This window comes from Ixodes scapularis, unplaced genomic scaffold, assembly GCF_016920785.2.
Source record: "Ixodes scapularis isolate PalLabHiFi unplaced genomic scaffold, ASM1692078v2 PGA_scaffold1__304_contigs__length_218370807, whole genome shotgun sequence".
NCBI classification, from domain to species: domain Eukaryota; kingdom Metazoa; phylum Arthropoda; class Arachnida; order Ixodida; family Ixodidae; genus Ixodes; species Ixodes scapularis.
Window position 1 is genome coordinate 28,484,162 of NW_024609846.1, and position 14,300 is coordinate 28,498,461.

At 48.9% G+C, this 14,300-nt stretch overlaps 1 protein-coding gene across 1 annotated transcript in view; it reads left to right on the forward strand.

Annotated features, from left to right (window-relative positions):
• The window catches only part of LOC8027089 (scoloptoxin SSD14), an 85,206-nt gene extending 72,674 nt beyond the window's left edge, over positions 1-12,532 (forward strand). The window contains 5 exon segments of the mRNA XM_042290113.1: positions 250-325; positions 3,126-3,316; positions 4,957-5,194; positions 7,848-7,961; positions 12,386-12,532. Coding sequence (XP_042146047.1) covers positions 250-325; positions 3,126-3,316; positions 4,957-5,194; positions 7,848-7,961; positions 12,386-12,532 — 766 coding nt within the window.
• Positions 12,533-14,300: the final 1,768 nt, after the last annotated feature.

A 14,300-nucleotide genomic window follows, 5' to 3' on the forward strand; every position in this document is an offset into this window, starting at 1 on the left:
CAACACCGCGTCTAATGCTGAGGAAGTCGCACTTCTGTATCATGACGATCGGCAGTTGCATCTGCTCTGCATACGAGCCGAAATGGCGGCGCCCACAAACAATGTCGCGGTATGGAGTGCAATACTCTAAGCGCGGCTAATTTAGTGGCTCTAGTGTGTACTTATACGTTGGTGACTCGCTTTTTCACTTTGGTATGGGACGCGGCTGACTAATTAACGAAGTCGTTCATCTGGTCTGTTTCCTTCCAGGTTCGCCGAGGCGTGCAAGTTCGCTTACGCCAAAAGGGCGCTCCTGGGGGACCCCAAGTTCGTGCCGGTCGATCAGGTACGGTGCGATCACCCCCTGTACGCGCGGCACTGACTACTAGGCCAGCGCGCTATTTACGAGCACACGAGGTGTGGGCAACCTCGCAGTTCCAGGTGTGGGCACTAGCTGCGCGCCAGCGCCAGCGCCGCGTGGGGGGTCTGCGCATGCGCCCTGCCAATAGCGGCGCCACCACATGACGTCGGGGCCACGTGTATGGACCGATTCAACGTCTCATTAGGACCCATCTCACCAATCAGTTTGACTACGCCACCGCTGCTGCAATGCATCGAGGCGATTTGAGCCTTTCTGCCATGAGCCTCAACTCCACTGCACCCGAACTACAGTGTACTATACTCTGTTTCACACTTAGTGTACAACGCTGTCAAAGCTACTGGCGCGAGCATGAGGCTTGATCTCGTTGTTCATCTGCACGCGTGCTCGCGCGAACGACACCATAGACAAAGCCACGTGCTCGCGTCAGTAGCTTTGGCAGCGTTGCACACTAAGTATGAAACGAAGTATGGACCCGAACCTCGCTGGAACACTGCGCGTGCAGAGCACGAGACGGTACGAGCCGTCTTGGGCACTGCCGCATGTCTCTTGCGAACTAAAGTCAGGGAGGCTTCACGGATGCGCCGAACGCTTGCTGAGCTCTGTCTATTAGCTCTTTCTCGCGTGAGTTGAAACGTGGTGGCGCCAATGTGCTAAGAGTCCTCAAACACTTCCAGTTCTGTACTAGACGGTGGGTCGCGCAGTATTTGCGAGATAAAAACTCCATGTGCTATCTTCGCGAAACGGTCGCTTAGGCCACTATCACATACAGGGTGCGGCCGTAAAAACTTTCGCATTTGGCACGCCAAGCAAAAATCGAATTTCAAACATACATACCTGAAATGGGGCACACGAACGTCGTTTATTCCAAAGTTTTTTGCGTATTTTTTTCAGACGTCAACTCGAGAGTAGCGAATTATTAGAGAGATAACAAAAATGGCAGACGTGCATTTCCTATGGCCTTATACCCGCCCGTTCGCCGTGTGCTATCTGGTTCGCGACGCCGCTCCCAGGTGGCGCACTGAAAGCAAAAACGCGGGAAACGCCGCACGAAAGGCTGGTGTCGGGCGAGATCAATATATGGGTGCGCTATAGCGCACCCATATATTGCTTGGTCGCAGATAACGACTCCCTGCTCGCCGTCCAATGGGACGAGCGCGTTCTGCCTTACGCTGCGTTCTCTGCGCTCAACATCGAAGTAAAACGGAGCCCCAACTCGTTCTTTTTTCGTTACTTCGAATAGGTCGTTTTTATGAACCAGTAGCAGCTTACAATATTTGTCGTCCTTAAGAATTCCTCGCCCTTTAACGCGTTCATTCGGGGATAACTCGGGTTATACCGCCATACCTTGTACACCTATTAATATGGTCCATCTGGGCCCGTTTGCTCGAAGCACTAACCGCGGCTAAAGTTAGCCGCAGTACCTAGGAGAGGGATTTTGAGATCACGTGACTGGCTCGGTAGGGATGCGGGGAAACATGGCGGTGCCCCAGTGAGTGAGCGCCGCTCGCTTTGGAACTAATATGTCGTTGTGGTTGCAATATCGGGCGCGTTAGTCAACAACAAATAATGCAGGAGGCTTTCGCTTTGCCTTACCTCACTTAAACCGCAAAGCATGGGCAATGACATCGCCGCATTTTTTATACAGTATTTCGATTCTGGGCACTCCTAAGCCTAAATGAACGCGATAATTGTCGGCATAGCAACGTCTTTGGAAAGCGGATTGTTGATAGCACACAAAAGCAGACGGCGTCCCAACAGATTTTTCTTCTAAATTATCCTAGCACCGAGGTGCATGCTACGACTGTAGTTGCGCGCGTCGCACGTGCTGGCGTCTGCAGTAGTAACTGTTCTAAAGCAAAAAGTATAAAAAAAATTTTGCCTTGCACGCGCCTTCGTTAAAGCCTTATTATGTTTTTTTTTACTTCAAATCTTTTATAAGAGGAAGGCCAGCGCGCGTGAACCGTAGAATTACACTTCCAGCGTTCTCCTCGCGATGCTTGGATAATTTAGAAAAAAGTCTGTCGGGGCGCTGTCTGCTTTTGTGTGCTATCAACAATCCGCTTTCCAAAGGCGTTGCCATGCCGACAATTATCGCGTTCATTTAGGCTTAGGAGTGCCCAGAATCGAAATACTATCTAAAAAATTCGGCGATGTCATTGCCCATGCTTTGCGGTTTAAGTGAGGTAAGGCAAAGCGAAAGCCTCCTGCATTATTCGTTGCTGACTAACACGCCCGATATTGCAACCACAACGACATATTAGTTCCAAAGCGAGCGGCGCTCACTCACTGGGGCACCGCCATGTTTCCCCGCATCCCTACCGAGCCAGTCACGTGATCTCAAAATCCCTCTCCTAGGTACTGCGGCTAACTTTAGCCGCGGTTAGCGCTTCGAGCAAACGGGCCCTGGTGTCTTCTAGACGTGGATATTACAGGCGCGAGCTGGGGGCTAGGATTAGGTTGGGTACCTGTGTGGCACACGTTCCCCTATACAAGTAACTATATATGTACTGTGACTCGTCACTTAAGCCGAAAGTAAAAAAAACACGTTACTCGCTCCTTCTCTTAAGAGTAACTTAGTCGTTACTTCGTTACCGAAAAAAGTAACCACGAACAAGTAACGCGTTCCATGTTAGTCGTTACGTACTCGCTACTGTCGCAGTCGTGCAAACGCAGCCACGATCGGCCAGTCCCGTCCGGTCCCGATGCTTCCGAGAGCGCTATGGTGTTTGTTGGAGCGTTCATGCGCGCGTCTCGCTGCTCGCAGCTGCTGAGCCAGTTGACGTCTCGGGAGTACGCCGAGGCCACCCGGAGGATGATCGACGACCGCAAGACCTTCGACAGCAGGGCGCACTACACCGGAGAGACCGGGTTCCCGGTGGACCACGGCACCGCCCACGCCTCCTTCCTCGGCGCCAACGGGGACGCGATCGCCATCACGAGCAGCGTCAACTACTAGTGCGTGAGCGGAACGACCGGAATCTGCGGCCGACCAACAGCGCCTAGAAGTCGAGGCCTGCTCATGATGCCATCGTTAGGGGACCCTCCCCGAGCAGCAAACACGCCTTTAATGAGAGTGGCCACAGCGTCGCCTGAAAACGGCGTTTTCAGGCGACGCTAATTGTAGCGGGAGCTCGCGCTGCCACCTCGATGCATGATCAGAAACGCGCGCCCGATAGCGGCAGCGGGCCTGCGAATTCGGTTGATGAGTGAAATAGCTTATGGAATTACGATAGCCTGGCAAGATATCTTCTCTGCTGAAGTGTTTTGTAGACCAATTGAAGTTTTAAGTTGTGTAGCGCTAACAGGTGTGTATTATTTTAGTATGAATCGAGTTTTGAAGAGATTCTAGCCTGTCATTTAAATACTCTTGATGGGGGTTCCAAACTATAGATGCATACTCCAACTTTGGCCTAACCAGATCCGTGCATGCTAGTATTTTGATTTCTGTTGTTGCCATGTACAATATCTTAGCTATTTTAAAAATGTAGCTTTATATGATTATTCCATGAAATATTGGGACTTCGATGAACGCCCAGATATTTAAATGGCGTTCTTTTATCTAACTTTGAATCTATGTGTCATGATGTAGAATTTAAGTACGCTTTGTAAATGTCATCGTTTTGAACTTTTTTATGTTTATTTCTATGTTTCACACCATAATATTATGTTATTGGGGTCTTTTAGAAGGGAAATGCAATCTGATGGATTAGATATGTGACGGTATACTACACAGCCGTCTGTAAACAGCTGCTCAGTGCGTGCTGACAGCGAGCTTTCAGAGTGTTCTTGCAACGTGCATTCCGCACCATGACCATTTCTGGCCTTTGGAACTTATAAGTGTGAACTCGTTCTGAACATGCCAAACGAACAGTGCGCTCAAACATGGCATCCAGTGAATACCCGTCTTCACATAAATCGCAAGAATTCTTTTTGTGCGCTACAATGCTTCTGCTTACGACAAACGGGTTGCTACGTGGGGCATTTAATTGAGGAAAGTATCCATGGAAAATTTAGCTTCGGTCAAAAATGGCAAATAAAAAAGACGTCTACATTTTTTTTACGCGTCCATAAACAGTCAGGATACTGATTTCAAGTGACAGCTTGCAGCTGATCTAGTGGGTTCATTGCTTATATATGCTGCCAGTTGAACATCAAGGGAGGTTTCACACAGAGAGACAGCAAAGGCAAGCACACCGCTGGACTAGCAACTCTTTAATTAAGATCATTTTTTTCTGTATCCATATGGCGTTTCAAGTCAGTGACAAAACAGTGCTGACGGATCGCTTTGGAGAAATCAAGATAAGCTTAATCTAAGGCTGATTTTCTTCCAACTCTTCTGTTTACAGTAAATCAAACGTCCCAATTGGCCAAAAGTTGCGTTCTTCTTTTATTCACTTTGAAATACAAAAGGCCTAAAACGTTGTCGGAAATATAGCCCACAGTGAAACATTGGTGCGCAATAAATTAGGAAATATACGCGTACCAGATGCGGGCTGGTCCTTAGATGGGGCCGGGCTTTCGTCGGACGCAGCCACAGACGATTACGACGCTGTAGATGACGGACGCTTGAGCCAAGTTCTCTCCTCGGGCTGCAGTTTCGGCAGCAGCGTGCGTACGTCGAGCGGCGTGGTGCTGAACAACCAGATGGACGACTTCTCGATCCCGGGCTCTCCCAACATGTACGGCGTGGCCCCGTCCGAGGCTAACTTCGTGGTGGCGGGCAAGCGGCCCATGTCCTCCATGTCGCCGCTCGTGGTCGTCGGCCCCACCGGAGACGTGGACCTGGTCATCGGGGGCACCGGGGGAGCCAAGATCACCTCGGGCGTCGCACTAGTGAGCACCACGCCGTCATTCTTGGGAGAGCGCGATGCGTATACAGATCAAATGCACCTAAAAAAACAAGGCCTGCGCCATCGTGATCGCTAGTGAGTGATGCACTAGTGATGACGGATCGGCGCGTCGGCATCGCCGCGAGCGAATCTTGCAGCGTTTCACAACGAACACGACGCTAGCACGCGGCCACGCCAACATGGACACGTCTGCTTTGACGCAACCTTCGTTGAGCTTCGCGGTGTTTTCGCTGGTGGCGGGTCGATGGTCCTCTATCAGTTACGTTATGCGCAGGCCTTGTTTTTGAGGTGGTATGGTTACGCTGCCTAGCGTCTTTGACTGAAAAAAAAGAAAAAAAAAACAGCCTGAACTTAGGGAAGAAACGTGGAGAGAAAACAACTTGAACTAAAACACGTTGGTAGTCAGCCGTCTATACTTCATTTCAGCTTCGGTCCGAGCGCGGCCGATGTTGTGAGCCGCAGGGCCAATCAAACAGCGAAAGGGGCACAACGTCATGGCGTGCTCTCTGCTGTTGATAGGACTAACCGGCGGAGGAGCGCGCTCAGAAAGACGGCGAATACCGGCTGGACCTATCAACTACAGAGAGTACGCCATGATGCTGTACCCCTTTTGCTGTTTGATTGGCCCTTTGGCTCATAACATCGGCCGCGCTCGTTCCGAAGCTGAAACGAAGTATAGTCTCTCATTTTTTTCTCTCTACGTTTCTTCCCTAAGTTGAGGCTGTTGTATGTATACAAACACGCTCAACTCATCACCGTTACTGTGGTCTTTGACTGGTGTGCTTCTTATGGGCGCCGAAGTAGCAACAAATGACGTTTCAGGAGCCGGCCTGTCTTGATGTCGGATGTCGCGATCCTATCGATCGGTGCGGGAATTCAACCCCGGCTCTCCAACTCCGTAGACGCACGAGCTGGAGAGCGACCTGAAGCAGAACAGGCGTCTGCCGTATTCACAGTGACACCGCCAGGATCGCGGCAAGCGGCACCGCAATGCCACCTAGAAGGGAAGGCCTGCGCGTGACGTCATGGGATCCCCGCTCCGAGACGCGCTGAAGCTCGACGCGTCCGTCTCGCTCGTTGTGAGACACGCTGACGGCGATGCTGACGCAAGCTAGGCGGCACTGCGTCCATCCTCTTCCGATGACGTTTGAGGGGAAGGCCCTTGCCTTCGAGGAGGTGGTATCGGACAACATGACCTCTATGACGTCATCAGACGGAAATAGAGGGACCACTTTTGAGCCCCTGGGACACAAACCCATGGGAGACTCGTTCCAGACACCATTAGAGAGGTGGCTGGATTAAGTTCCGCTCCTTACGTGGATTGCCGATCGTGTGTTGGGAGGGTAGGGAGGTGGGTTCTCGAGAGATGCGTGTAATTCTCAGCTCCTGTGTGTAATCCAGGAGACAGTTCGAGACGGATATGGTATGAATACCCTTGCAGGCGGCTAGTACGAACGACGTTAAAGCGCGTCTGCCATTCAGCGCCTATGAGCGATCACGGTCTGGTTTTAAACTAGGATGCCCTAGCTTAGGGGAAAAAAAAAAAGGAAGAAGTGAAGCAAGCTAGGTTTGATTGATCCTAGCCTGTCGATGAAGATGAAATGTTTCATTAAATGCAGTTTGTAGCAGTGGTTGAATCCGTCTCTCTCGTCCTCCTTACATGTATATGCTTGGTTTGTTCAGCTGGTGTCTCCTAAATAAATAAATAAATATGTTTCCTTCCGTTTCACCCAGACGTTAAACGCTGCCATTAAAAAAAAAATATACATATTAGTGTGGCGGAATATGCTTAAACGGGGTGCCAACCAGTTGGTCTTTGTCGACCTCTGACTCGAATGTAGAAACCACTCGTGTCCGCTCTACGCTGTGTCCAGCAGGGGGCGCATCTCGAACGCCTCACCAAATGACCGTCCCAAGGAACCTTTTCTTGCGCATCTTGACAAAGCACCTCTTGTAGTTTTATTTCTAAATGTATTCACGTCTTTATTGCAAAGACTTAAAAAAACATAAAATTCCAGCGACCTCATTGAATGACCCTGCATTCTGTCCTGCTTTGTGGCCAGTTCAAGTCAGATACTTTTTTTAGATGCTTTTTTCTCTCATATTCTTCTTACGCAACACATAATTTTAAGCCTGTTACTTTTTAAAAACTGGACCACCGCAACATATAGCCTCTAAATTAGCTTAATAATTCATTTTAATTACCCAGTCTTCCACAACGTAAAAAAAATATATTGACCCGGGGACACACACCTGCTGGCTTGGGAATCTGCGCCAAGTGTCCGTCCCCTGTGGCCAAGGTGTACCCCGCCATCTGCTGTGGCTCTGCTCCGGGACCAAGGCCACTCGTGAGCAGACACTAAGCGAGGCCAGACTAAGGGGTTACTCACACGACAACTACACCCGATGACTGAATGACGACGAGTTCTACAAGTCACTCTTGCAGTTCCTGCACGACGCTGAACTGCACTCCTTTCTTTGAAACCTCCTCATATTAAACCGTGTGGCACATCCTACGGTTTAAAAAGGAAATGCTAACGCAGGATTGATATGCATCGTTGCTGTCGGCCATACAGGTTGGTTCTAATATGCGTCCCAGTTGCACTGCCATTGAACCTCTTGGTCCGCTATTTCAGGTGAGCATGCGCAACTTGTGGCAAGGGAACAGCATCAAGGAGGCCATCGACTACCCCAGGCTGCACCACCAGTTTCTGCCAAACCGGGTCGACGTCGAAACCCAGTTTCCAAAGGTATAGAGCGCTAGCCGGAAACCCTAAGGAACTAGATAAGCGTCCGCGTAACTTGCCGTAATTAGCTAACATGGAAGTAACCAGATATTTATTTTTTTGTTAACCGCATTGGCATTTTAACAGCTGTTATTTCAACGAATAACAATGAAAACTTATGTGTATAACTTGAGAAGAGTAAAGGGGGGCGAGCTTGTGCCAAAACAAGAAGTACGACAGTGGGCGTCGTGGGCGTCGATGTTGGCTGGGCAGCGGGGCAGACCACTAGCGAAAGACCGACGATGTAGGCTGGACAGCTGCATGGAACGCTAGCGAAAGGCCGACTTCGTGCTACATGCTACGGCTGTTGTTATACGCGGTCTGTGTCCCTGGAGGATCCTATCTAGAAGGTACAGCCAACGAAAATGCACTGGAAGTTTCCAGTGGGGCTGCAAAAGTTTAAGGACATTGTAAATATTAATTATAATATAAATTATACACTATATGCAGATAATAGCAGTCCATTTATTTTCAGGCATAACACTGATTAAATTATGCGTTGGACAAATGAATTCTTAAAGAAACTGAATACTTGGACTATGACAAATTCTTCGCAAATCAATGTTCGAAAACATAGGCTGTTTTATTTAGATCCAGAAATACAAGTGTACGTACAGACCTTTGCATCGCTTATCACCCGGGCGAAAAATGCTGACTCACTGAGCTGTGGACGCGTGCGCCGAGTCTGATATACCGCGCAGGAGAGCAACAGCGCATGCTCAGAAGGCGTTCCACAGCCAGAGCAGACAAAGATGGCAGCGCGCAGAAGGCGACGTTTCCAAAGGTCTATACATCCCACATTTTTTCTCGGTGAAAAGAATGTAGACATAATAGGTCAGGACCAACTTTTGAGGTCTCATTAGCTGTGTTCTACCGTATGAGGTGCAATAACGATGTAACCATGGCCGCTAGATTGTTAAGAAAGCAATTAGGCACGCCCGGAGTGAAGACATTTTTATGAACATGGCGAAGTATGCGAGGTAGACCAAACCATCGCGAAGTAGTCCATCTATTTAATATGAAGTAAATGGTACCGCCAGGAATCTTCTGGACCCATCAATGAACAACACTCCGCAGCTTAAGAAAAGCTTGCGCATAAAAGATCGATAGCGGTGTCTTAGTTTAAGAAATAGGACTGCGAGCTTTCACGCAGAAAGGCACAGCATAATTAAACGATTTTAACCGCACCGATCGCTTTGCGTGTTTAAGAAAAAAATAAGACGAGGTGTGCTCAGTGCTAGAAGAAAACCGTATTTCTATGCGACAAGCGCATCGCTGAGATTAATTTCAATGCTTCGAGTTGTAAACCAAAGCTGCTTAGTGGTACATCTGTCAAGTTTCTAACAGATAGAACGACCTCGAAGTATTAAAACAAACACACAATTGAGACCCTTAGAGCACTTTTAGAAAGGGATCTTTATAAGCTGCGTTTAGATGAAACTACAATAAAAATACTAAATTTTGTGTTGACATGTGGCATAGGCGCTTGACAGCGTAGCCTTTAGTATAATATTATAAGTCATTAGACGCTCGTTGACGCGGGACACCACACCTTCCACTGCATTACCGGCAGGGTTCTGAGAGCAGCATAGCAGACGTCCTGTGCAAGCCATTTATAGATATCTAGCTTGCACATATCTATTCGTGCATCGGTTTATGTTGTCAACTTTCCCGACGTGAACCAGAACAAAAAATATTATAGCGCTTCTTCCTTTCTTTTTTAAGTCTAGTGCATGCTGATCTTTTTTAAATAATAGCTGGACCTGAACATAGCTTTTAAATGATAAGACAGTAGAATGACACCAAATATTTCCGATATTTGCACCCGCACCGAGTTCTATAAAACCGGGTTAAACCCGATTTCTCCCCCGAAAACACACTTTCCTCGAAGCATAAAGCCAGCTGAAAGTCTGGCAATTAGGAGACATTCTAGGATCACTTTTAGATGTGTTCCCATAAGTGATCCTATCTAGGATCACTTTTACATGCGTCCGCAAAGTCGCGATGCCCTAGCTTATAAATATCGCTCCGAAAATATTTTAGGCTATAAAAAGACCTGCGCTATTTCAAGAGGAAATTCTGTTATGTTTTTTTTATAACGTATTTTAATTGATCTCCCGTCACCTTGACCCAAGGGTGGGGAGGGGGTGAAATGCTTAAAAGTGGTGCCGGAGCTGGAACTTAAGACATCCATATAAACTTTATGTATAAATAAAAACAAACATGTGAGAAACAAGAAATGTCATGTGAGCTCGAACACTGTGTTTCTGCGTGTTATCTATGCATTGTTTAATTGTCTTAGTGTAAATAAAAACATCTTCACTAAAACCGAACCGGTATAGTGAATTTTATTTGAAATATACTCATTTCTTCTAAATATAACCCGTCAACACACGAATAAACCTATCTCACAAAGCGTTCGGCGCATGCGTGACGCCGCAGTTCACAGGAACTCCAAAGTATGAAATATACTGGCATGTAAAGGCCCATTCACACTCTTGCGACCTCTTAAACCTGGGTTCCTTAAAACTTCTTAAACCAGAGAACACACTGGCGCCATCTATTGGGAAGCAGTGTAAACTCGGCGGTCCGGCATATTTTTTTTTTTTATTATTATTTCTCGCGCATTATCCTTTCTTTTTTGGCTCGAAAAGCTTTTGTCAATGTTATAAACGAGCTTTCGACGTGTATTACGCACATTTGACCTCGGAAATCCCGCAAAACCTTCGCTCTTGTGAAATGCAGTTCCAGGGTCACCGCATAGATGGCGCCACAATGCCAGTGTGTTCCCTCATTCTAAAAACATTTAAGAAGTTTTAAGAGATCTCGTCTCTCTCAGTCGTACTCGGTCGCAAGAGTGTGAACGGGCCTTAATGTATATGGGATGAAACATCCTGGAATAAAGCGTCTTGGGATGAAACATCTCTGATCTAAGTGTCTTGGATGAAGTGAGTGGACCCCGAGGGAGGCTGCTGCGCACGAGGCGGCTCGTGTCGTCTCGTGCTCTACACGCGCAGAGCTCGAGGGAGCACGTGCAGGAAGACTAAAATCCCCTCAATGCATTGCGACAGCGGTGGCTTAGTCAAACTGGCTGGTGAGATGGCTCTATTCCGGAATGACTTCCTGAAAAGCCCGATTTCTCCTGTACTGTTAGGTATAAGAATAGCCGATAATAATCCCTGGAGAAGGGAAACAAGGGAGACTAAGGACAAACACAAATCTCCAAACACAGCTGGGTGACTGGTGCGCGACCGAAAAAGTCTGCCCGGTACTGGTATCGAACCAGGGACCTCTTCTTTTCCCGTGGACTCCTCTACCAACTGAGCTCACCAGGAGTTAGACTTCAGCAGAGCAAACGGGTTTTATCAGATGCCACCGGTCTAACATCAACAAGGGTGAACGGCCTGCATTTTTAAAATTATTGTTTTAAAGCAATAAATGCAAAGGTGCAAGCGAGCTAGACAAGGATGACAAGACTAATCCCTGGAGAAGGAGAACAAGGGGGACAAAGGACAAACAGAAATATCCAGACACATCTAGGTGAGGGTTTCGAATGGCCCGCATCCATCGCAACCTTGGACAGCGCCTCACAACGTACACGTGCAGTCAAAGACAACGGACGGCACAAGGAGCGCTTGCCGAAAAGCCAGGCATCCGAAAGAGGTGGTCATCTCTTGTCCTGTGTCGCAATCATCTTCGACCCTTTTTAAAACCACTCTCTCACCCTCGCCAAACGCCGTTTCACTTCTGGCAAGCACTGCGCACTTAGGTTCTTATATTTCTTTGCTTCGATTCTTTAAGGCATCGTTTTGTCTGTGTGTGTGTGCGTATTTTTGCGTATGTGTGTAAGTTTACAGGGCGCGCACGCGTGCATGTACGCGTTCGTGTGTGTGCGTGTGTATTCGTGTTTGTGCGTGCGTGCGTGCGTGTGTATGTGTGCGTGCTTGCATGTGTGCGCGCATGCGCGCGTGGGTGTGTCCATTCATCCCAGACTCGGGGCAGGTGGCTTTGTCGAGGACGGAACTGAGAAAGCACGAGCGTATTAGGGTCGGACAAAACCTCGGTTTCTTATCGAGATGTTTTTCCAACCAAGTCGTCCTTCCGCATCCATCGGTAACATGATGGCCTCCGACTGCTCATGCCGGTATATGTGAGAATTGAAGCCGGCGCTCCCCCGACTACTCTGGCTAATGCAGTTAGTTACAACGCGAAATAACTGAAGAGACCTAGAAAATACTACCTCCTGGCATAAGCGATGGTTTAGTGTTTGCGAGATAAAGTTAGTCCCGCGAAGCATCCCTTTAGAAACTAAATAATGCGTGACTCTCAGTCTCGAAGGTCTTGGACCGAGTATCGTTCTGAGGCCGGTGGTCTCGCGTGCGCCGCAGGTGTACAGGCGGCAGCTGGAGGAGAGGGGCCACCAGACGTTCGTGCCCAAGGGACGCTTCTCCATCATCATGGCCATCACCCGCCGGAACGGCCGAGTCTTCGCAAACTCCGACTTCCGCAAGGGAGGCACCGTGGACGGACAGTGAGGAGTACCTCGCCCACGCCACATTCTACCAATACCACCTGGAAGACACTCCCCCCCCCCCCCCCCCCCCTTCCCCAAACGTCATCACTAGAGTATCCACGCAGCGCTGCCGATGCGGAGAGCAAGGGGTCTGCTTCTTGCGCTGGAGTTGTGGTGACGTCAGGACGACGCCGAACTCTGATTAGCTTTGATCGGAAGGATGGTGGGTAGACATCAATGCTAGGTGCCTTGATCTCTACCCACTATTTTCTTTTTCAATTAACCAATAAGAGCTTGGCGTTCTGTTATCATCGCAACCCTTGTGCAAGATGCAAACGAACTTGCCCTCCGCATAGCTCCCGTCAGCATCGAAGTGCGTCTCGCGGCGCCTCAGAACGAATGGAACGCAAGCAGGTCCCAAGACGCGTGCGTCTGCCGACTTGCCACGCTCTGGTCGAAGCGTTTTCGCCCCTTGGGGTGTGTCGGGGATCCACTAGGAATGACGTCGTAGTTAGGCCCTGTCTTCTAGGTGGCGTTGATTGTACACAGGTGATTCGTCAACCCTGTGCCTTCCCACCCTGGAATCGCTTGGGAGACACTTGAACCATCTTGGCGTTCGGGCCTGGCTTCGGTTCCTTCGGAACGCTGTCCTCGGGACAGGTTCAAACGGACCGGAACAGGTGTTCCTGACGCCGTACACTTATAAAGCTCTGCTTGGGCCCTAATCTACACGGCGGGACGAAGCGGGACGAAGCGGGACGAAGAGAACGGGACATCGGCGCCTGCGGCGAATAGTCAGCGGCGTGGCGCTCACCAATCGCAGCAGGCGGCGATGTTCCGATCTCTTCGTCCTGCCGTGTAGATTAGGGTCCAAGACGCATCTTCAAATCGTCCCTGCTCCAGCAAGGTAACCGGGCCATGCCCTCACTCATACGTATCGTAGAGGCTGTATCGCGGGTCCAGGCTTGTTTTACTAGGGTCGAGTGGCACCTCCGGTAGTCATTCGTGGACATCAAAAAAAGACTCGAACGCCGTGAGGAAAACGTGAAAACGTGAAATTTCTCTCCTTCTCTCACTAATCCTTCGAAACCTCATAAAAGATTATTTAAGCCGGGGTCCCACTGCTTATTCATCATACAAACGACAGTCTGCAAACGTTCAGTCACCGCGATATCCGTGGTTCGAATGTCGTTTGTCAAGTTTCTCCTTGAAACTCACTGTCGTGCGGCATTCGAAGCACCGATCTCGTGGTGAATAATGTTGGACTTTGTTTGCAGACTGTCTTTTGTACGATGAATAAGCGGCGTGACCCCAGCTTCACAAGACGCTTCGCACACGCTTCAAAAAGTTAATTTTTATTCATTCCTCCCATAGTCTGGCATCTATTGCCTGGTGTCAAGCGATGGCCGCCGGTGGTGCGATCGTCAAGCTCCCAATCCACGATCCAGCCTTCAGTGCTGCCCTTTAGTGCTTGTCCTTTAGTGTGTGCCCTTTAGGTGGTATTGCTCCACGGCGCCTACCGCTTTGCGCCATAGTCTCGTCAAGCTTGAACCTTTATTTTTACAAAATCCCGAGACTGAGAAGGTTTTGTTTGTTTTTTTCCCTCGCGTTAGGGTCTTTGTATATAAAAACAGGTCCAGCTCCCTTCTTTTTATGTATCATAGGTTTCGGATCTGACATAATTGACGTCATGCCTTGTCTTCCAAGGTGGTAAGCCTCAACATTCCTTCCGAGTTATTTGGGCCGCAGACACTTCTTCCAACCAGGAACGTAGTAGAGTCCCAATGAGT